At 64.9% G+C, this 23470-nt stretch overlaps 1 protein-coding gene across 8 annotated transcripts in view; it reads right to left on the bottom strand.

Moving 5' to 3' along the window:
• NFATC2IP (nuclear factor of activated T cells 2 interacting protein) overlaps positions 1-1595 on the bottom strand; it is a 36556-nt gene extending 34961 nt beyond the window's left edge. For all 8 annotated transcript variants that reach the window (XM_089778794.1, XM_089778791.1, XM_089778792.1 and 5 more), the window contains exon 1: positions 1491-1595. In XM_089778794.1, coding sequence (XP_089634920.1) covers positions 1491-1502 — 12 coding nt within the window. In that variant the 5' untranslated portion in view covers positions 1503-1595. The remainder of the gene's footprint in view (positions 1-1490) is intronic.
• Between the last annotated feature and the right edge of the window lie 21875 nt (positions 1596-23470).

Below are 23470 nucleotides of genomic sequence, written 5' to 3'. Positions count from 1 at the left end.
CCCCCCGTGACCCCCCCGCACCCCATCTCCCCGCGGGTCCCGCCTCGTCCCCCCGTGACCCCCCCGCACCCCATCTCCCCGCGGGTCCCGCCTCGTCCCCCCGTGACCCCCCCGCTCCCCATCTCCCCGCGGGTCCCGCCTCGTCCCCCCGTGACCCCCCCGCTCCCCATCTCCCCGCGGGTCCCGCCTCGTCCCCCCGTGACCCCCCCGCTCCCCATCTCCCCGCGGGTCCCGCCTCGTCCCCCCGTGACCCCCCCGCTCCCCATCTCCCCGCGGGTCCCCGCCTCGTCCCCCCGTGACCCCCCCGCTCCCCATCTCCCCGCGGGTCCCGCCTCGTCCCCCCGTGACCCCCCCGCCCCCCTCCCCCCCCGCCTGTCCCCCCCCCCCCGCTCCCCATCTCCCCGCGGGTCCCCGCCTCGTCCCCCCGTGACCCCCCCGCTCCCCATCTCCCCGCGGGTCCCGCCTCGTCCCCCCGTGACCCCCCCGCTCCCCATCTCCCCGCGGGTCCCGCCTCGTCCCCCCGTGACCCCCCCGCTCCCCATCTCCCCGCGGGTCCCGCCTCGTCCCCCCGTGACCCCCCCGCTCCCCATCTCCCCGCGGGTCCCGCCTCGTCCCCCCGTGACCCCCCCGCTCCCCATCTCCCCGCGGGTCCCGCCTCGTCCCCCCGTGACCCCCCCGCACCCCATCTCCCCGCGGGTCCCGCCTCGTCCCCCCGTGACCCCCCCGCTCCCCATCTCCCCGCGGGTCCCGCCTCGTCCCCCCGTGACCCCCCCGCTCCCCATCTCCCCGCGGGTCCCGCCTCGTCCCCCCGTGACCCCCCCGCACCCCATCTCCCCGCGGGTCCCGCCTCGTCCCCCCGTGACCCCCCCGCTCCCCATCTCCCCGCGGGTCCCGCCTCGTCCCCCCGTGACCCCCCCGCTCCCCATCTCCCCGCGGGTCCCGCCTCGTCCCCCCGTGACCCCCCCGCTCCCCATCTCCCCGCGGGTCCCGCCTCGTCCCCCCGTGACCCCCCCGCACCCCATCTCCCCGCGGGTCCCGCCTCGTCCCCCCGTGACCCCCCCGCTCCCCATCTCCCCGCGGGTCCCGCCTCGTCCCCCCGTGACCCCCCCGCACCCCATCTCCCCGCGGGTCCCGCCTCGCCCCCCCGTGACCCCCCCGCTCCCCATCTCCCCGCGGGTCCCGCCTCGTCCCCCCGTGACCCCCCCGCTCCCCATCTCCCCGCGGGTCCCGCCTCGTCCCCCCGTGACCCCCCCGCACCCCATCTCCCCGCGGGTCCCGCCTCGTCCCCCCGTGACCCCCCCGCTCCCCATCTCCCCGCGGGTCCCGCCTCGTCCCCCCGTGCCTGTCCCCCCCCCCCGCTCCCCATCTCCCCGCGGGTCCCGCCTCGTCCCCCCGTGACCCCCCCGCTCCCCATCTCCCCGCGGGTCCCCGCTCGTCCCCCCGTGACCCCCCCGCACCCCATCTCCCCGCGCGCCCCCCCGTGTCCCGACCTGCCCGGCCATGGCGCGCGCTCCCTGACCGCTCCCTCCTCTCGCCTTAGAACCGCCCGCTGGGCCCCGCCCACTGACCAGCCATTGGCCTCGGCGCCAGAGGCTCTATGGCGTCAGACACGGCGCCCCGCCCCGCGGCGCAGGGACCGCTGGGAGTTGTAGTTCCCACGAGGGGCTGGGCTCCAAGGGAAGTAGCTCCCCGCTGAGCGCTGGGGGCGGGGCCAAAGCGAGGGGACCCGCCCAAATTGGGGCCGCGCTGGGGGGGACTCCCCAAGAGGGCCCTGTCACGTGCCCACACTCGGCCCAGGGACCCGGGCGGATCCCCCCTCCAGTGCGACCCCCCTTCCCAGGGATCCCCCCAGTGAGACCCCCCCAGTGTGACCCTCCCTTCCCGGGTACCCCCCCTCCAGTGCGACCCCCCAGTGAGACCCCCCCAGTGTGACCCCCCCTTCCCGGGTACCCCCCCTCCAGTGCGACCCCCCTTCCCAGGGACCCCCCCAGTGAGACCCCCCCAGTGTGACCCTCCCTTCCCGGGTACCCCCCCTCCAGTGCGACCCCCCAGTGAGACCCCCCCAGTGTGACCCCCCCTTCCCGGGTACCCCCCCTCCAGTGCGACCCCCCTTCCCAGGGACCCCCCCAGTGAGACCCCCCCAGTGTGACCCTCCCTTCCCGGGTACCCCCCCTCCAGTGCGACCCCCCTTCCCAGGGACCCCCCCAGTGAGACCCCCCCAGTGTGACCCTCCCTTCCCGGGTACCCCCCCTCCAGTGCGACCCCCCTTCCCAGGGACCCCCCCAGTGAGACCCCCCCAGTGTGACCCTCCCTTCCCGGGTACCCCCCCTCCAGTGCGACCCCCCAGTGAGACCCCCCCTTCCCGGGTACCCCCCCTCCAGTGCGACCCCCCAGTGAGACCCCCCCAGTGTGACCCCCCCTTCCCGGGTACCCCCCCTCCAGTGCGACCCCCCTTCCCAGGGACCCCTCCAGTGAGACCCCCCCAGTGTGACCCTCCCTTTCCGGGTACCCCCCCTCCAGTGCGACCCCCCTTCCCAGGGACCCCCCCAGTGAGACCCCCCCAGTGTGACCCTCCCTTCCCGGGTACCCCCCCTCCAGTGCGACCCCCCTTCCCAGGGACCCCCCCAGTGAGACCCCCCCAGTGTGACCCTCCCTTCCCGGGTACCCCCCCTCCAGTGCCATCCCCCAGTGAGACCCCCCCAGTGTGACCCTCCCTTCCCGGGTACCCCCCCTCCAGTGCGACCCCCCAGTGAGACCCCCCCAGTGTGACCCCCCCTTCCCGGGTACCCCCCTCCAGTGCGACCCCCCTTCCCAGCGACCCTCCCAGGGAGACCCCCCTAGTGTGACCCCCCTTCCCGGGTACCCCCCTCCAGTGCGACCCCCCTTCCCAGCGACCCTCCCAGGGAGACCCCCCTAGTGTGACCCCCTCTTCCCGGGTACCCCCCTCCAGAGCGACCCCCCCATCCAAAGAACCCCCCAGTGAGACCCCCCCAGTGTAACTCCCTGTACCCAGGTACCCCCCTCCAGTGCGACCCCCCTTCCCGGGGACCCCCCCCAGTGAGACCCCCCCACTGTTACCCCCTTTCCGGGTACCTCCACAGTGCAACCCCCCTTCCCAGGGACCCCCCCAGTGAGATCCCACGGTGTGACCCCCCTTCACGGGTACCCACCCCCCCAGTGAGACCCCGTGTTCCCAGGGACCCCCCCAGGGAGACTCCCCCCAGTGTGATCCCTCCTTCCCGGGTACCCCTCCTCCAGTGGGACCCCCCTTCCCAGGACCCCCCAGTGAGACCGCCCAGTGCGAACCCCTTCCCGGGTACCCCCCCTCCAGTGCAACCCCCCTTCCCAGGGACCCCTCCAGGGAGACCCCCCAGTGTGTCCCCGCCTTCCCAGGGACCCCCCTCCAGTGCGACCCCCCCCTTCCCAGGGACCCCCCTCCAGTGCGACCCCCCTTCCCAGGGACCCCCCCAGTGAGACATCCCAGTGTGACCCCCCTTCCCGGGTACCCCCCCTCCAATGCGACCCCCCTTCCCAATGACCCCCTCCTCCAGTGCATCCCCGCCTTCCCAGAGACCCCTCCAGTGCAACCCCCCTTCCCAGGGACCCCCCCAGTGCGACCCCCCTTCCCAGGGACCCCCCCAGTGAGACCCCCCAGTGTGACCCCCCCTTCCCGGGTACCCGCCCTCCAGTGCGACCCCCCTTCCCAGGGACCCCCCCAGTGAGACCCCCCAGTGTGACACCCTCTTCCCGGTTACCCCCCTCCAGTGCGACCCCCCCAGTGTCACCCCCCCCTTCCCGGGTACCCGCCCTCCAGTGCGACCCCCCTTCCCAGGGACCCCCTCCAGTGTGACCCCCCAGTGTGACCCCCCCTTCCCGGGTACCCCCTCCAGTGTGACCCCCCCTTCCCAAAGACCCCCCCAGGGAGACCCCCCAGTGTGACCCCCTTCCCGGGTACCCCCCTCCAGTGCGACCCCCCTTCCCAGGGACCCCCCCAGGGAGAACCCCCAGTGTGACCCCCTTCCCGGGTACCCCCCTCCAGTGCGACCCCCCTTCCCAGGGACCCCCCCAGTGAGACCTCCCCAGTGTAACTCCCCGTTCCCAGGTACCCCCCTCCAGTGCGACCCCTCCTTCTCTGGTACCCCCCCAGTGAGACCCCTCCCAGTGTAACTCCCCGTTCCCAGGGACCCCCTCCAGAGCGACCCCCTTCCCGGGAACCCCCCAGTGAGACCCCCCCAGTGTAACTCCCTGTTCCCAGGTACCCCCTCCAGTGCGACCCCCCCTTCCCGGGGACCCCCCCAGTGAGACCCCCCCACTGTTACCCCCTTCCCGGGTACCCCCACAATGCAACCCCCCTTCCCAGGGACCCCCCCAGTGAGATCCCCACGGTGTGACCCCCCCTTCACGGGTACCCCCCAGTGAGACCCCGTGTTCCCAGGGACCCCCCCAGTGAGACTCCCCCCAGTGTGATCCCTCCTTCCCGGGTACCCCTCCTCCAGTGGGACCCCCCTTCCCAGGGACCCCCCAGTGAGACCCCCCCAGTGCGAACCCCTTCCCGGGTACCCCCCCTCCAGTGCAACCCCCCTTCCCAGGGACCCCTCCAGGGAGACCCCCCCAGTGTGTCCCCCCCTTCCCAGGGACCCCCCTTCCGTGCAACCCCCTGTTCCCAGGTACCCCTCCAATGCGACCCCCTTCCCAAGGACCCCCTCCTCCAGTGCAACCCCGCCTTCCCAGAGACCCCCTCCAGTGCAACCCCCCTTCCCAGGGACCCCCCTCCAATGCGACCCCCATGCAGGTACCCCCCTCCAGTGCAACCCTGCCTTCCCAGAGACCCTCCTCCAGTGCAACCCCTCTTCCCAGGGACCCCCCCAGTGAGACCCTCCCCTTCCCAGGTACCCCCTCTTCAGTGCAACCCCGCCTTCCCGGAGAGCCCCCTCCAGTGCTACCTCCCCTTCCCGGGTACCCCCCCTCCAGTGCAACCCCTCTTCCCAGGGACCCCCCCAGTGAGACCGCCCCCCAGTGCGACCCTGCCTTCCCAGGGACCACCCTCCAGTGCGACCCCCCTCCAGTGCAACCCTGCCTTCCCGGAGACCCCCCTCCAGTGCGACCCCCCTTCCCAGGGACCACCCTCCAGTGCGACCCCCCCCTCCAGTGTGACCCTCCCCTTCCCAGGGACCCCCCTCCAGTGCGACCCCCCCTCCAGTGTGACCCCCATTCCCAGGGACCCCCCTCCAGTGCGACCCCCCTTCCCGGGTACCCACCCTCCAGTGCGATCCCCCCCTTCCTGGGGGCCCCCCTCCAGTTCAACCCCCCCTTTCCAGGGACCCCCCTGTGACTGACTGGGCCGGGTCTGGGCACAAAGAGACTTTTCCAAACAGGCCACAAACCAGTCCCACAGAGCGCTTCAGCTGCCTGCCTGAAGCCTCCCGAGCAAAACCCCTCCGACACCCCAGCAATATCCGTGCCCCAGATGGCCCCGGGCCTGTACACAGGTGGGGGGTCCTAGCACCCAATCCCACCTACCCCGAACAAGTCCTGTCCGGTTCCAAGAAACCAGCCACAGATCCCTGGTCAATTTACCCTCTGGACCTTACCCACAAATCACGCTGGGCCAATCCTTTAGAATCTAAAACTAAAGGTTTATTAACACAAGAAAGAAAAGCCTGAGAGTGAGGTTGTTAAAGGATCGTACGTTACATGCACCGAATCTCCCAGTTCTCGATGCAGGCTCTAGCAGAGATGTCACAGCTGCTGGTTTAGAAGTTCTTGTAGCCCATCCTGTATGTGTGAAACTGATTGTTCCTTCCTAAGTGGAGCACTTTGCATTTCTCTTTATTAAACCTCATCCTGTTTACCTCTGACCATTTCTCCAGTTTGTCCAGATCATTTTGAATTCTGACCCATCCTCCAGAGCCGTCGCAACCCCTCCCAGCTTGGGATCATCTGCAAACTTAATAAGCGTCCTCTCTATGCCAATATCTAAATCGTTGATGAAGATAGTGAACAGAGCCAGTCCGAAAACAGACCCCTGCAGAACCCACCTGTTATACCTTTCCAGCAGGATTGAGAACCATTAATAACTACTCTCTGAGTACGGTTATCCAGCCAGTCATGCACCCACCTTATAGTAGCCCCATCTAAGTTGTATTTCCCTAGTTTATTGATAAGAATATCATGCGAGACCGTATCAAATGCCTTACTAAAGTCTAGGTATACCACGTCCACCGCTTCTCCCTTATCCACAAGACTCGTTATCCTATCAAAGAAAGCTATCAGATTGGTTTGACACGATTTGTTCGTTACAAATCCATGCTGGCTGTTCCCTGTCACCTTGCCACCTTCCAAGTGTTTACAGATGATTCCTTAATCACTTGCTCCATTATCTTCCCTGGCACAGACATTAAACTGACCGGTCTGTAGTTTCCTGGGTTGTTCTTATTTCCCTTTTTATAAATGGGCACAATATTTGCCCTTTTCCAGTCTTCTGGAATCTCTCCTGTCTCCCATGATTTTCCAAAGATGATAGCTAGAGGCTCAGATACCTCCTCTATCAGCTCCTTGAGTATTCTAGGCTGCATTTCATTAGGCCCTGGTGACTTGCAGGCATCTAACTTTTCTAGGTGATTTTTAACTTGTTCTTTTTTTATTTTACCTTCTAAAACTACCCCCTTCCCACTAGCATTCACTTCGTTAGGTGTTCCTTCAGACTTCTCAGAGAAGCATCTCTGCCATTTCCAAGTTTCCTGTTACTGTTTCTCCCTCCTCACTGACCAGTGGGCCTACCCTCTCCTTGGTCTTTCTCTTGCTTCTAATGTATTTAGAAAAAGTCTCCTTGTTTCCCTTTATTCCCGTAGCTAGTTTGAGCTCATTCTGTGCCTTTGCCTTTCTAATCTTGCCCCTGCGTTCCTGTGCTGTTTGCCTATATTCATCCTTTGTAATTTGTCCTACTTTCCATTTTTATGACTCTTTTTTATTTTTAGATCATGCAAGATCTCGTGGTCAAGCCAAGGCGGTCTTTTGCCATATTTTCTATCTTTCCAACTGTGACGGTGCGTTGGGGTCCCCCGTCTCCTGCACCCCGAAATGGCATGAACAGACTCCACCAGCCAGTAGAATAGAGGGTGGTTTATTGCTCCTCCAGGATACAGCCCAGCACAGATGTCATCTGGTTACAGGAACTGGGGCTAAGAGGCCTCAGTGCCCCCCTTGAGATAGGGGAGTCCCAGCCCCCTCCCCAGCTCCTTCTCCCCTGCTTTCCAGACAGGAACTAACTCTCCTCTTCCAGCCCTGCCCACAGCCAGGGCAGCATCCACCTTCCTTTGTCCCTCTCCATGGGGGGTGACTGGTCAGACAGGTTGACACCCCCTTTGCATAATGACTCATGGCCTGTCCTTCTGGGCCGCGGTACCAACTGCAGCCAGTGGGGGTTACCCCAGAGCCAGCAGCGTAGAAACCAGCCAGGTACCCCCACTACGTCACAGTTCTCCCCCTCCGAGAGCAAACTGAGCAGGGTCACTCCGCTCATGACCTAGGGAAGATCGGGTCCTCTGCGTGGGAACCCGCCCTGGGGACATGGGTGCTCCCCTTGTCTCGGGCCGGCCGTGGCGAGGCCCCACATGAATTGGCTTCCCTCTGTCCACTCGCTGCCCCGCTCCAGGGCGACTGGCACAGGCCTGTCCTCTGGCCAGGGTCTCTCGGGCCAGGGCCATGAGCCCAGCGAGCCTTCTCTGGCCAGCCAGGGCGGCTTCCACCCCCGATGCTCCATCCAGGGGGGTCTTCCCCTCCCATAGCTCTCTCAGGGTACGTCTACACTACAGCGCTAATTTGAACTAACTTAGTTAGTTGGGGGGGGTGTTGCTGGCCTGCCCCTGGGGCAGCCTGCCCTTCCTCCCACCCCAGCCAGTTAACCCTGGAAAGTCCCCGGTCCTGGGACCTGGTGCACTGAGCCCTCTTGTGGCCTTTTTGCCCACAGCGATGGCAAGTTAGGCTTTGGGCTGTCTCTGTCCAGGCCCTGGCTGGTTCTCTGGGGCGCAGACGATCTGTTCCTTGGTCTCGCCCCGTAGTTGACTCCCTCCATCGCTCAGCCGAGAACCGGTCTCTGCGCGGTTCCCTTTCTCTCCAGGACTCCCGTGTGATGGCGCGTTGGGAGTCCCCTGTCTCCTGCACCCCGAAATGGCACAAACAGACTGCACCAGCCGGTGGAATAGAGGAAGTTTATTGCCTCTCCAGGATACAGCACAGCACAGATGTAATCTGGTCACAGAGCTGGGCTAGGATGCCTCAGGCCCCCTTGAGTTGGGGGGAGACTGGGCCCCTAAACTCCAGCTCCTCTCCCTAGGCTCTCCTCCATGCTCTCAGACAGCCAGCAACCAACTAACTAACTTCCAGCCCTGCCCCCCAGCCAGGGCAGCATCCACCTTCCTTTGTTCCTCTCCATGGGGGGTGTCTGGCCACTGGTTTGCATAGTGACTCATCCTGTTTTGCTGGGTCGTGGTACCCACGGCAGCCAGTGGGGGTTACCCCAGTGTAGCCAGACACAAAACCCCATCTTGTTTTTCCACGAGCCCCATCTTGTTTTTCCCCCCCCAGAGAGCAAGAGAAAGGCAGTCAGCCTTTGATGCCCTGGGAACACAGGTTTGCTGCCTGTCCCTGACTCTACCATAAACAGAAACCAGACAGTAAATGGGCTAGCTGACGACCTGGGGCCTCCTGTCACCCTGATGGCTAGTACCAGTAATTGACACGCCTGCACTGTCCCAGAGAGGAATCTTCGCCCATCACATACCAGAGGTGCCCATTGTCTGCATTTTCCCAGGTGTAAATTATGCTTTGCACCCTTCGTGGGAAACTTGGCATTCAAAGCCATTTTTCCTAATTGGCCACTTGAGCCCAGGAAGAAGCCTACATGACCCAAGGGGTATAAAAAGAGGTTCAGCCGCCCACCCCATTTGAGCTCCAATCATCTATACCTGCTGGCAGGTATTGATTGTCTCCCGAGGTCTGTGGGACGCCCAACCTCGCCCTACTTCTTCCCGAGGGATTGAGAGAAAGACGCTGGCCACGCCAAGTCTGGAACGCAGGGGTGAGAATATATACCTGCTATGTGTATTTTGCATGCATTTAATAAGAGCTCAGAGAACCAAAAGGGTTTCATGGTACCTGTAAGTGACTTATTAGTGTAATTTCTGTCCTGTCCTTTGTAGTGTCTGTGTTATCTGTAACACAGTAGTAGCATTTAACAACTAAGTTTACCCTGTAACAATAAATAGTAACTGTTTAAGCTTTAACCTGACTCCTTCAGTTGCTGTAACAGAACCAAGCACAATTTAAAAGAACTTCAGCCGGTCATAAGGGACTCACTGCCCTGACCGTCGGCTGACACCCAGAGCCAGCAGCATAGACACCAGCCAGGTACCCCCACAACGTCACAGTTCTCCCCCTCCGAGAGCGAACTGAGCAGGGTCACTCCGCTCGTGACCTAGGGAAGTTCGGGTCCTCTGCGTGGGAACCCACCCTGGGGACATGGGTGCTCCCCTTGACTTGGGCCTGGTGAGGCCCCACATGAGCTGGCTTCCCTCTGTCCACTCGCCGCCCCGCTCCAGGGCGACTGGCGCAGGCCTGTCCTCGGGGGTCATACACACCCTTCCGCTGGCCTTGATCCTTGGCCAGGGTCTCTCGGGCCGGGGCCATGAGCCCAGCGAGCCTTCTCTGGACAGCCAGGGCGGCTTCCACCCCCGATGCTCCATCCAGGGAGGACTTCCCCTCCCATAACTCTCTCAGCAAGCCCAGAGGGTCCTTTATCTGGGGTAGAGACCCCCAAGCCGCTTTCCTCCTGTCTTGGGCCTTCCCGCCCCTCTGGCAGGAGTCACAGGACCGGCAGTACCGCTGCACGGCTGTAAAGATTCCCGGCCAGTAGAAGTGCTGGAGCAGCCTCCGCCGGGTGCTCCGGATCCCCCGGTGGCCCCCATCGGGGACATTGTGGGCCAAATACAGCAGCTTGAGGCGATACTTTCGGGGGACGACCAGCTGCCGCTGGACCCCCCATGCCCTCGCCTTCCTGGGGGGAAACCATTCACGGAACAGGAGTCCACGCTCCTGCAGGAATCTCTCCTGGCCACCTCTCCCCCGGGGCTGAGCTGCACGGAGGCCAGCCTGGTCCCTCAGCCTCTGCAAGGAGGGGTCTGCCTGCACCTCAGCCTGGAATTCAGCTGCTGAGGCAGGAATCGGGACCTGTCCCTCACCTCTGCCTAGGTCCGGAGTCCCAGCCTGGCTGGACCCCGTGTCCACTGGGATGGGACCCTGAGGACGCTGCCAGGAGTCCTTCCCTGGACCCAGGTTGTCAGCCCCCCGCTGGCTCTGGCTCCGGGTAGTGACTAGAGCCCGCTGGGATTCATGGGGCCACTCCTCTAGGTCATTCCCCATCAGCACCTCGGTGGGCAAGTGCGGGTGCACCCCCACTTCCTTGAGGCCTTCCTTGGCCCCCCATTTCAGATGCACCCGGGCTACAGGCACCTTAAACGGGGACCCATCTATGCCCTTCAGGGTCAGCTGTGCGTGGGGTAGTATCCGCTCCGGGGCCACTATGTCGGATCGGGCCAGAGTCACCTCCGCCCCCGTGTCCCAGAAGCCCGTCACCTTCCTACCATCCACCTCCAGGGGTATGAGGCACTCGCTCCGCAGGGGCCGTCCTGCCCCCACCCGGTACACGGAGAAATCCGCCTCCTGAGAATCAGACCTCCCAGGGGAGGTGCACTGAGCATCCTTCCCCTCTCTCTGAGCTGAGGTTTGCCTGCCAGCCCCTGCCTCTGGGGCAGCCTGCCCTTCCTCCCGCCCCAGCCAGTTAACCCTGGAAAGTCCCCGGTCCTGGGACCTGGTGCACTGAGCCCTCTTGTGGCCTTTTTGCCCACAGCGATGGCAAGTTAGGCTTTGGGCTGTCTCTGTCCAGGCCCTGGCTGGTTCTCTGGGGTATCGATGACTGGTCCTGGTCCCTGGGGCTCGCCTCGGAGGTGTCTCTCTCCGTTGCTCAGCCAAGATCCGGTCTCTGCGCGGTTCCCTCTCTCTCCGGGACTCCGGTTCACACCCGGACCGGCTCTCCGTGAACTCATCCGCCGGCCTCCTGGGGGTTCTCTGGTCTCCGGTCCTTGAGCCACAGCCTCAGTTTGGGTGGGCACTCTTCATAGAACTGCTCCATCATGACCAGCCTGAGCAGCTCCTCTGCGGTCTGGGCTCCGACTCCAGACACCCACTTGCGGCAGTATTGCGCCAGGCGGGAGGCCAGGTCCACATAGGTCTCCCATGGCCCTTTCTGCACCCCCCGGAACTTCTTCCTGTACATCTCGGGGGTCAGCCCGAACTTGTGCAGCAGGGCCTCCTTGACTCGGTTGTAATCCCCTGGCTGGAGGTCCTCCAGCTGACTGAGCACTCCGGCCTCCTCCTGGTTCAGTGCGGGGATGAGCTCCTGCAGCCAGTCAGCTGGGGGAACCCGTTGCAGTCCACAGGCCCTCTCAAAGGCACTGAGGAACCCGTCTATGTCGCCCACGTCCTTCAATTGGGCCACCACGAGCCTCTCCAAGCGTCTGGCAGTCCTGGGACCCTGGGGCCCATCCGCACTTGGCGCAGCCGGTGCCCCGCCGGTTCTCCGCTCTGCCATGGCCAGCTCATGCTGCCGCTGCCTCTCTCGATCTTGGCGTTCCTTCTCTCGATCTTGGCGCTCCCTCTCTCGGTCCTCTACTTCCAATTCCTTGATCCGCAGCTGGATCTCCAGCCGCCGCAGCTCCGCTGGGCTGGCCCCTGCCCTAGATGGGCTATGACTTGCAGTCCTCCCGGGAGACGCTGTCTCATCTCTCCGTTGGGTTCCAGCGCTCCTCCCCCTCTCTGAGCCTGACACACTCTCAGGGGGGGTCTGGCTGCTTCCCATGGGGACAAGATCCTGGCCCTGTGGCTGGTCATTCTCTTCCACCTGGGCAATCAGCTGGGCCTTGGTTGCTTTCCGCACAGGCAAGCCCCTCTCTCTGCACAGCCCCACCAGCTCTGCCTTCAAGAGTCGGGCGTAGGCCATCTGCCCGCTGGGCCCCTCGGTGCAGACTCACCAGTCTAGTGCTGCAGCGCCCCACGATTCCCAGGAACCGCTTCGCTCTGTCTCCAGCACGCCTGGCTCCAGGGCTCTTGCTTCTACTGCACCTTGTCACTTGCCGCTGGAAGCTCCATCCACGGGGTGCAGTGCATCCCACTTCTGACACCAGTGTGATGGCGCGTTGGGGGTCCCCTGTCTCCTGCACCCCGAAATGGCACAAACAGACTGCACCAGCCGGTGGAATAGAGGAAGTTTATTGCCTCTCCAGGATACAGCACAGCACAGATGGAATCTGGTCACAGAGCTGGGCTAGGATGCCTCCGGCCCCCTTGAGTTGGGAGGAGACTGGGCCCCTAAACTCCAGCTCCTCTCCCTAGGCTGTCTCCTCCATGCTCTCAGACAGCCAGCAACCAACTAACTAACTTCCAGCCCTGCCCCCCAGCCAGGGCAGCATCCACCTTCCTTTGTTCCTCTCCATGGGGGGTGTCTGGCCACTGGTTTGCACAGTGACTCATCCTGTTTTGCTGGGTCGTGGTCCCCACAACAGCCAGTGGGGCCACCCCAGAGCCAGCAGCATAGAAACCAGCCAGGTACCCCCACTACGTCACATCCCGTTCACACCCGGACCGGCTCTCCGTGAACTTGTCCGCCAGCCTCCCGGCCTCCTGGGGGGTCTCTGGTCTTCGGTCCTTGAGCCACAGCCTCAGTTTGGGTGGGCACGCTTCATAGAACTGCTCCATCAGGACCAGCTTGAGCAGCTCCTCTGCGGTCTGGGCTCCGACTCCAGACACCCACTTGCGGCAGTATTGCGCCAGGCGGGAGGCCAGGTCCACATAGGTCTCCCGTGGTCCTTTCTGCACCCCCCGGAACTTCTTCCTGTACATCTCGGGGGTCAGCCCGAACTTGTGCAGCAGGGCCTCCTTGACTCGGTTGTAATCCCCTGGCTGTAGGTCCTCCAGCTGACTGAGCACTCCGGCCGCCTCCTGGCTCAGTGCGGGGATGAGCTCCTGTAGCCAGTCAGCTGGGGGGACCCGCTGGAGTCCACAGGCCCTCTCGAAGGAGCTGAGGAACCCGTCTATGTCGCCCACGTCCTTCAATTGGGCCACCACGGGCCTCTCCAAGCATCTGGCAGTCCTGGGACCCTGGGGCCCATCCGCACTTGGCGCAGCCGGTGCCCCGCCGGATCTCCGCTCTGCCATGGCCAGCTCATGCTGTCGCTGCCTCTCTCGGTCCTGGCGGCCCCTTTCTCGATCTTGGCGCTCCTTCTCTCGGTCCTGGCGGTCCCTCTCCCGGTCCTCTGCTTCCAATTCCTTGATCCGCAGCTGGATCTCCAGCCGCCGCAGCTCCGCTGGGCTGGCCCCTGCCCTAGATGGGCTACGGCTTGCAGGCCTCCTGGGAGACGCTGTCTCATCTTTCCGGTGGGTTCCAGCGCTCCTCCCCCTCTCTGAGCCTGACACACTCTCAGGGGGGGTCTGGCTGCTCCCCACGGGGACAGATTTTTGGCCCTGTGGCTGGTCATTCTCTTCCAACCGGGCAATCAGCTGGGCCTTGGTTGCTTTCTGCACAGGCAAGCCCCTCTCTCTGCACAGCCCCACCAGCTCTGCCTTCAAGAGTTGGGCGTAGGCCATCTGCCCGCTGGGCCCCTCGGTGCAGACTCACCAGTCTAGTGCTGCAGCGCCCCACAATTCCCAGGAACCGCTTCGCTCTGGGTACGTCTACACTACAGCGCTAGTTCGAACTAACTTAGTTCGAATTAGTTAATTCGAACTAAGCTAATTAGAACTAACGCGTCTAGAACTAAAAGCTAGTTCGAATTAGCGTTTTGCTAATTCGAACTAGCAAGTCCACATTGAGTGGACCCTGAACAGGGCTTAAGGATGGCCGGAAGCAGTGCCGGCAGGGCATCAGAGGAGGACTTAGAGCGTGGAGATGCTGTCTCAGGCTAGCCGAGGGCTGTGCTTAAAGGGTCCCGACCCCCACCCCGGACACACAGTTCTAAGGGGTGCCCCGCTTGCAAAGAAGTTCTGGCTTGGAGTGCCCGGAGTACCCACACTGGGCACATCACACCACTCGGCCATCAGCCCGGCTGCACTTGCCGCAGGCTGCCATCTGGGAAGAGGGGGCAATTGGGGGGCTGCAGGAGAGCTTCCACCCCCAGAAGCCCGCAGAGCCAGCCCAGTCCTCCCCATCGGGGGCTCGTGCCCCATTCCTCCCTCACCCCCTTCCACTTACCCTTCCCTAGCCCCCTTTCTTCTTGATGTACAAAATAAAGATAATGTTTCTTCCAACATTGACTCTGTCTTTATTGAACAAAACTGGGGGAGACTGGGAAAAGGAGGTGGGAGAGGGGAAGAGAAAGGCTGGGAGAGGGGAGGGCAACTAACATGATCAGGGGTTGGGAACAGGTCCCAGATGAAGAGAGGCTACAGAGACTGGGACTGTTCAGCTTAGAAAAGAGGAGACGGAGGGGGGACAGGATAGAGGTCTCTAAAAGCAGGGGTTGGGTGGAGAGGGTGCATTCAGAAAAGTTCTTCCTGAGTTCCCATAAAGAAGGACTAGAGGACACCAAAGGAAAGGAATGGGTAGCAGGCTTCAAACTAGTAAGAGAAAGTTGTTGTTCTTCACAAAGCAAATAGTTAACCTGCGGAACTCCTTGCTGCAGGAGGCTGTGAAGGCTACAACTAGAACAGAGTTTAAAGGGAAGTGAGATCAAGTCATGGAGGTTGGGTCCATGGAGTAGTCTTAGCCAGGGGGTAGGAGTGCTGTCCCTGCCCAAAGTTTGTGGAAGGCTGGAGAGGGATGGCACGAGACAAATGGCTTGGTCACTGTCTTCGGTCCATCCCCTCCAGGGTCCCTAGGGTTGGCCGCTGTCGGCAGACAGGCTACTGGGCTAGATGGACCTTTGGTCTGACCCAGGAAGGCCATTGTAAACTCAGGGTCGGGGGTCTCAGTGGACCCCCTTGATTTTCATGCACACCTGCTCCTGGGTGGCCAGGCTGGCAGCTCTCCTGCCCTAGCCGGCCACTTTCTTGTGCCTAGTGCGGAGATCATGGACGAGGTCCACGATGTCCGCACTAGCCCAGGCGGGTGCCTGCCTCTTGCGGTCCAGGGCAAGCTCCCGGGAGCCGCCAGCCTGGTCCCGGGAAGAGGGGGTGGGCTGGGGGACATCGGGTGGGTGGCTCGAGCCGTGCCAGGTGCAGGGTCTGCTGGCTGGGTGCTGGCAGGCTTGCACCTGGCATGGGCATCGTAGCCAGCCCGTGCCCCTTTAAGGGGTCCGGGGCCGGGAAGGGGGCATAGAGTTTCCCTGGTGTTGGCCAGAGTGGCCACCAGGGAAAACTGGGGAGGGCTAGCCTCCCACTAGTTCGAATTAAGGGGCTACACACCCCTTAATTCGAACTAGCTAGTTCGAACTAGGCTTAATCCTCGTGGAATGAGGATTACCTAGTTCAAACTAAGCGCTCCGCTAGTTCGATTCAAATTCGAACTAGCGGAGCGCTAGTGTAGCGCCTATGAAAGTTAGTTCGAACTAACTCTGTAGTGTAGACATACCCTCTGTCTCCAGCACGCTTGGCTCCAGGGCTCTTGCTTCTACTGCGCCTTGTTGCTCACCGCTGGAAGCTTCATCCATGGGGTGCAGTGCATCCCACTCCTGACACCAGAGTGACGGCGCGTTGGGGTCCCCCGTCTCCTGCATCCCGAAATGGCATGAACAGACTGCACCAGCCAGTGGAATTGAGGGTGGTTTACTGCTCCTCCAGGATACAGCACAGCACAGATGGAATCTGGTTACAGGAACTGGGGTTAAGAGGCCTCAGTGCCCCCCTTGAGATAGGGGAGTCCCAGCCCCCTCCCCAGCTCCTTCTCCCCTGCTTTCCAGCCAGGAACTCACTAACCCTCTTCCAGCCCTGCCCACAGCCAGGGCAGCATCCACCTTCCTTTGTCCCTCTCCATGGGGGGTGACTGGTCAGACAGGTTGACACCCCCTTTGCATAATGACTCATGGCCTGTCCTTCTGGGCCGCGGTACCAACTGCAGCCAGTGGGGTTACCCCAGAGCCAGCAGCGTAGAAACCAGCCAGGTCCCCCCACTACGTCACACTGACACATCGGAATAGCTTGCTTTTGGGCCCTTTGAAAACCTGCCAACTCTCCTCAGTTGTTTTTCCCCTCAGCCTCGATTCCCATGGGACCTTACCTAGCAGCTCTCTGAGCTAACCAAAATCCGCCTTCCTGAAATCCATGGTCTCTATTTTGCTGTCTCCCTTCTACCCTTCCTTAGAATTGTGAACTCTCTGATTTCATGATCACTCTCACCCAAGCTGCCTTCCACTTTCAAATTCTGAACCAGTTCCTCCCTGTTTGTGAGGATCAAATCTAGAACAGCTTCCCCCCGGTAGCTTTTTCAACCTTCTGAAATAAAAAGTTGTCTCCAGTGCAGTCCAAGAACGTACTGGACAGTCTGTGCCCCGCAGTGTCTTGTTCCCAACACATGTCTGGATAGTTGAAGTCCCCCATCACCACCAAATCTTGGGCTTTGGATGATTTTGTTAGTTGTTTAAAAAAAGCCTCATCCACTTCTTCCACCTGGGTAGGTGGCCTGTAGTAGACTCCTAGCATGACATCCCCCTTGTTTGTAATCCCTTTTAGCCTAACCCAGAGACTCTCCTACGTCCATCTCCACCTCACTCCAAGTGTGTTCATTTTTAATGTATAAGGCAACCCCTCCTCCCTTTCCCCCGTCTGTCATTCCTGAGCAAGCTGGACCCTTCCATACAAACATTCCAGTCGTGTATTATCCCACCAAGTTTCTGTGATGCCAACAACGTCAGAATTGTATTTATTTATTAGCACTTCCAGTTCTTCCTGCTTCCCCAGACTTCTCGCATTTGTATATAGGCATCTAAGAGCCTGATTTGCCCCGACCCTCCCTTCTCTCTGCCATTGTAGCCCATGCACCCTCCCATTTCCAACCCATCTCCCAGGTCTCCATGTTCTCCACTTACCTGTGGGCTTTGCTCACCTGTCCCCCTCGAACCTAGTTTAAAGCCCCCTTATGTTCTTATGTGTGACCCCCATGACAGCCCAGGCAGGACTTGGCCAGACCACCTGCTCCTGGGGTTTGTTCAGAGCGGGGAGGGATGGGGTCAGGCTGGCTGGGACCCCCAGGAAAGCCCCCCACAGCACGGGGGCGTCTGGGCAGTGTGACGTAGTGGGGGTACCTGGCTGGTTTCTATGCTGCTGGCTCTGGGGGAACCCCCACTGGCTGCCGTGGGTACCACGACCCAGCAAAACAGGATGAGTCACTATGCAAACCAGTGGCCAGACACCCCCCATGGAGAGGAACAAAGGAAGGTGGAATGCTGCCTTGGCTGGGGGGCAGGGCTGGAAGTTAGGGAGTTGGTTGCTGGCTGTCGGAGGGCATGGAGGAGAGCCTAGGAGAAGGGGCTGGAGTTTAGGGGCCCAGTCTCCCCCATCTCAAGGGGGCCTGAGGCATCCTAGCCCAGTTCCTGTGACCAGACTACATCTGTGCTGTGCTGTGCTGGAGGAGCAATAAACCACCCTCAATTCCACTGGCTGGTGCAGTCTGTTTGTGCCATTTCGGGGTGCAGGAGACGGGGAACCCCCAACGCGCCGTCACACTGGTGTCAGAAGTGGGATGCACTGCACCCCGTGGATGGAGCTTCCAGCGGCAAGCGACAAGGCGCAGTAGAAGCAAGAGCCCTGGAGCCAGGCGTGCTGGAGACAGAGCGAAGCGGTTCCTGGGAATCGTGGGGCGCTGCAGCACTAGACTGGTGAGTCTGCACCGAGGGGCCCAGCGGGCAGATGGCCTACGCCCGACTCTTGAAGGCAGAGCTGGTGGGGCTGTGCAGAGAGAGGGGCTTGCCTGTGCAGAAAGCAACCAAGGCCCAGCTGATTGCCCAGCTGGAAGATAATGACCAGCCACAGGGCCAGGATCTTGTCCCCAGGGGAAGCAGCCAGACCCCCCCTGAGAGTGTGTCAGGCTCAGAGAGGGGGAGGAGCGCTGGAACCCAACGGAGAGACGAGACAGCGTCTCCCGGGAGGCCTGCAAGCCGTAGCCCCTCTAGGGCAGGGGCCAGCCCAGCGGAGCTGCGGCGGCTGGAGATCCAGCTGCGGATGAAGGAATTGGAAGTAGAGGACCGAGAGAAGGACCGCCAGGACCGAGAGAAGGAGCGCCAAGATCGAGAGAAGGAGCGCCAAGATCGAGAGAGGCAGCGGCAGCATGAGCTGGCCATGGCAGAGCGGAGAACCGGCGGGGCACCAGCTGCGCCAAGTGCGGATGGGCCCCAGGGTCCCAGGACTGCCAGACGCTTGGAGAGGCTCGTGGTGGCCCAACTGAAGGACATGGGTGACATAGACGGGTTCCTCAGTGCCTTTGAGAGGGCCTGTGGACTGCAACGGGTCCCCCCGGCTGACTGGCTGCAGGAGCTCGTCCCCGCACTGAACCAGGAGGCGGCCGGAGTGCTCAGTCAGCTGGAGAACCTACAGCCAGGGGATTACAACCGAGTCAAGGAGGCCCTGCTGCACAAGTTCGGGCTGACCCCCGAGATATACAGGAAGAAGTTCCGGGGGGTACAGAAAGGGCCACGGGAGACCTATGTGGACCTGGCCTCCCGCCTGGCGCAATACGGCCGCAAGTGGGTGTCTGGAGTCGGAGCCCAGACCGCAGAGGAGCTGCTCAAGCTGGTCATGATGGAGCAGTTCTATGAAGCGTGCCCACCCAAACTGAGGCTGTGGCTCAAGGACCGGAGACCAGAGAACCCCCAGGAGGCCGGGAGACTGGCGGATGAGTTCACGGAGAGCCGGTCCGGGTGTGAACGGGAGTCCCGGAGAGAGAGGGAACCGCGCAGAGACCGGATCTCGGCTGAGCGACGGAGGGAGTCAACTACGGGGCGAGACCAAGGAACAGGTCGTCTGCGCCCCAGAGAACCAGCCAGGGCCTGGACAGAGACAGCCCAAAGCCTAACTTGCCATCGCTGTGGGCAAAAAGGCCACAAGAGGGCTCAGTGCACCAGGTCCCAGGACCGGGGACTTTCCAGGGTTAACTGGCTGGGGCGGGAGGAAGGGCAGACTGCCCCAGAGGCAGGGGCTGGCAGGCAAACCTCAGCTCAGAGAGAGGGGAAGGATGCTCAGTGCACCTCCCCTGGGAGGTCTGATTCTCAGGAGGCGGATTTCTCCGTGTACCGGGTGGGGGCAGGACGGCCCCTGCGGAGCGAGTGCCTCATACCCCTGGAGGTGGATGGTAGGAAGGTGACGGGCTTCTGGGACACGGGGGCGGAGGTGACTCTGGCCCGATCCGACATAGTGGCCCCGGAGCGGATACTACCCCACGCGCAGCTGACCCTGAAGGGCATAGACGGGTCCCCGTTTAAGGTGCCTGTAGCCAGGGTGCATCTGAAATGGGGGGCGAAGGACGGCCTCAAGGAAGTGGGGGTGCACCCGCACTTGCCCACCGAGGTGCTGATGGGGAATGACCTAGAGGAGTGGCCCCATGAATCCCAGCGGGCTCTAGTCACTACCTGGAGCCAGAGCCAGCGGGGGGCTGACAACGTGGGTCCAGGGAAGGACTCCTGGCAGCATCCTCAGGGTCCCATCCCAGTGGACACGGGGTCCAGCCAGGCTGGGACTCCGGACCTAGGCAGAGGTGGGGGACAGGTCCCGATCCCTGCCTCAGCAGCTGAATTCCAGGCTGAGGTGCAGGCAGACCCCTCCTTGCAGAGGCTGAGGGACCAGGCTGGCCTCCGTGCAGCTCAGCCCCGGGGGAGAGGTGGCCAGGAGAGATTCCTGCGGGAGCGTGGGCTCCTGTTCCGTGAGTGGCTCCCCCCCAGGAAGGCGAGGGCATGGGGGGTCCAGCGGCAGCTGGTCGTCCTCCGAAAGTATCGCCTCAAGCTGCTGTATTTGGCCCACGATTCCCCCGTTGGGGGCCACCGGGGGATCCGGAGCACCCGGCTGAGGCTGCTCCAGCACTTCTATTGGCCGGGAATCTTTACAGCCGTGCAGCGGTACTGCCGGTCCTGTGACTCCTGCCAGAGGGGCGGGAAGGCCCAAGACAGGAGGAAAGCGGCTTGGGGGTCTCTACCCCAGATAGAGGACCCTCTGGGCTTGCTGAGAGAGTTATGGGAGGGGAAGTCCTCCCTGGATGGAGCATCAGGGGTGGAAGCCGCCCTGGCTGTCCAGAGAAGGCTCGCTGGGCTCATGGCCCCAGCCCGAGAGACCCTGGCCAGAGATCAAGGCCAGCGGAAGGGTGGGTGTGACCCCCGAGGACAGGCCTGTGCCAGTCGCCCTGGAGCGGGGCGGCGAGTGGACAGAGGGAAGCCAGCTCATGTGGGGCCTCGCCACGGCCGGCCCGAGTCAAGGGGAGCACCCATGGCCCCAGGGCGGGTTCCCACGCAGAGGACCCGAACTTCCCTAGGTCACGAGCGGAGTGACCCTGCTCAGTTCGCTCTCGGAGGGGGGAGAACTGTGACGTAGTGGGGGTACCTGGCTGGTTTCTATGCTGCTGGCTCTGGGGGAACCCCCACTGGCTGCCGTGGGTACCACGACCCAGCAAAACAGGATGAGTCACTATGCAAACCAGTGGCCAGACACCCCCCATGGAGAGGAACAAAGGAAGGTGAATGCTGCCTTGGCTGGGGGGCAGGGCTGGAAGTTAGGGAGTTGGTTGCTGGCTGTCGGAGGGCATGGAGGAGAGCCTAGGAGAAGGGGCTGGAGTTTAGGGGCCCAGTCTCCCCCATCTCAAGGGGGCCTGAGGCATCCTAGCCCAGTTCCTGTGACCAGATTACATCTGTGCTGTGCTGTGCTGGAGGAGCAATAAACCACCCTCAATTCCACTGGCTGGTGCAGTCTGTTTGTGCCATTTCGGGGTGCAGGAGACGGGGAACCCCCAACGCGCCGTCACAGGCAGTGCCAGCACTAACTCTGGGGCCACCCCCCAGAGACCCCAATGCTCTTCCTGGCGTGTCGGGGACCCCGGCCCAGCACCCCGTCGGCGGGAAGATGTGACTCCGCCGGCCAGTGGAACGGGGGCTGATTGCAGCCCGGCCCAGGTTCCGCGTGGACGTCGGAGTCGGGGGCCAGCAGCCTGGTCCCCAGCACTCGGCTCAGTCCCTTCTCCTCATGCTTGCCCAGCCCAGCAGCCCCACCCCGCCCTCTGTCCCCCCTTCCCTGGCCAGAGGGGGCGTTGCTGGGCCTGCTGCCCCTCCCCCCCGGGCAGTGCTACAGACACTGGCCAGCAGGGGTCACCCCCAGCCCACAGTGACTGCCCAGCAAGTGGGCCAGGGCCACTGGAGTGGACAGCCCCCCCCGCCGAGGTCACACCCCATCTATCCCCGAGCGGGATGGGGCGCCGCTCCGCCTGGGGCCACGAGGGGCTGTCACTCCCTGGGCTCCCGGACACGGGGGGCAGCCACTGAGGGAGGGGAAGGGGGAGCCCCCCCGCAGCCCAGCAGTGAGACAGCCCCAAAGGGCATTTCCTGCCCCGCCCAGCCACCACCACCCAGCGCTTGGCCTGCTCCACGCCCCCCCACGCCCCGGGGAGACGGACACACGGCCCCCCCGGCCCGCCCGGCCCCCGCCCGCAGCCCGCCCCGGGGAGACGGACACACGGCCCCCCCGGCCCGCCCGGCCCCCGCCCGCAGCCCGCCCCGGGGAGACGGACACACGGCCCCCCCGGCCCGCCCGGCCCCCGCCCGCAGCCCGCCCCGGGGAGACGGACACACGGCCCCCCCGGCCCGCCCGGCCCTCGCCCGCAGCCCGCCCCGGGGAGACGGACACACGGCCCCCCCGGCCCGCCCGGCCCCCGCCCGCAGCCCGCCCCGGGGAGACGGACACACGGCCCCCCCGGCCCGCCCGGCCCCCGCCCGCAGCCCGCCCCGGGGAGACGGACACACGGCCCCCCCGGCCCGCCCGGCCCCCGCCCGCAGCCCGCCCCGGGGAGACGGACACACGGCCCCCCGGCCCGCCCGGCCCCCGCCCGCAGCCCGCCCCGGGGAGACGGACACACGGCCCCCCGGCCCGCCCGGCCCCCGCCCGCAGCCCGCCCCGGGGAGACGGACACACGGCCCCCCGGCCCCCCCGGCCCCCGCCCGCAGCCCGCCCCGGGGAGACGGACACACGGCCCCCCCGGCCCGCCCGGCCCCCGCCCGCAGCCCGCCCCGGGGAGACGGACACACGGCCCCCCCGGCCCGCCCGGCCCCCGCCCGCAGCCCGCCCCGGGGAGACGGACACACGGCCCCCCGGCCCGCCCGGCCCCCGCCCGCAGCCCGCCCCGGGGAGACGGACACACGGCCCCCCGGCCCGCCCGGCCCCCGCCCGCAGCCCGCCCCGGGGAGACGGACACACGGCCCCCCGGCCCGCCCGGCCCCCGCCCGCAGCCCGCCCCGGGGAGACGGACACACGGCCCCCCGGCCCCCCCGGCCCCCGCCCGCAGCCCGCCCCGGGGAGACGGACACACGGCCCCCCCGGCCCGCCCACAGCCCGCCCCGGGGAGACGGACACACGGCCCCCCCGGCCCGCCCGGCCCCCGCCCGCAGCCCGCCCCGGGGAGACGGACACACGGCCCCCCCGGCCCGCCCGGCCCCCGCCCGCAGCCCGCCCCGGGGAGACGGACACACGGCCCCCCGGCCCGCCCGGCCCCCGCCCGCAGCCCGCCCCGGGGAGACGGACACACGGCCCCCCGGCCCGCCCGGCCCCCGCCCGCAGCCCGCCCCGGGGAGACGGACACACGGCCCCCCCGGCCCGCCCGGCCCCCGCCCACAGCCCGCCCCGGGGAGACGGACACACGGCCCCCCGGCCCGCCCGGCCCCCGCCCGCAGCCCGCCCCGGGGAGACGGACACACGGCCCCCCCGGCCCGCCCGGCCCCCGCCCGCAGCCCGCCCCGGGGAGATGGACACACGGCCCCCCGGCCCGCCCGGCCCCCGCCCGCCCCGGGGAGACGGACACACGGCCCCCCCGGCCCGCCCGGCCCCCGCCCGCCCCGGGGAGACGGACACACGGCCCCCCCGGCCCGCCCGGCCCCCGCCCGCCCCGGGGAGACGGACACACGGCCCCCCGGCCCGCCCGGCCCCCGCCCGCAGCCCGCCCCGGGGAGACGGACACACGGCCCCCCGGCCCGCCCGGCCCCCGCCCGCAGCCCGCCCCGGGGAGACGGACACACGGCCCCCCCGGCCCGCCCGGCCCCCGCCCGCAGCCCGCCCCGGGGAGACGGACACACGGCCCCCCCGGCCCCCGCCCGCAGCCCGCCCGCAGCCCGCCCCGGGGAGACGGACACACGGCCCCCCCGGCCCCTGCCCGCAGCCCGCCCCGGGGAGACGGACACACGGCCCCCCCGGCCCCCGCCCGCAGCCCGCCCCGGGGAGACGGACACACGGCCCCCCCGGCCCC

The sequence above is a fragment of the Pelodiscus sinensis genome, chromosome 5 (assembly GCF_052426305.1).
Source record: "Pelodiscus sinensis isolate ZL-2025 chromosome 5, ASM5242630v1, whole genome shotgun sequence".
Taxonomy (NCBI): domain Eukaryota; kingdom Metazoa; phylum Chordata; order Testudines; family Trionychidae; genus Pelodiscus; species Pelodiscus sinensis.
This window is presented reverse-complemented; position numbering and strand designations above follow the sequence as displayed.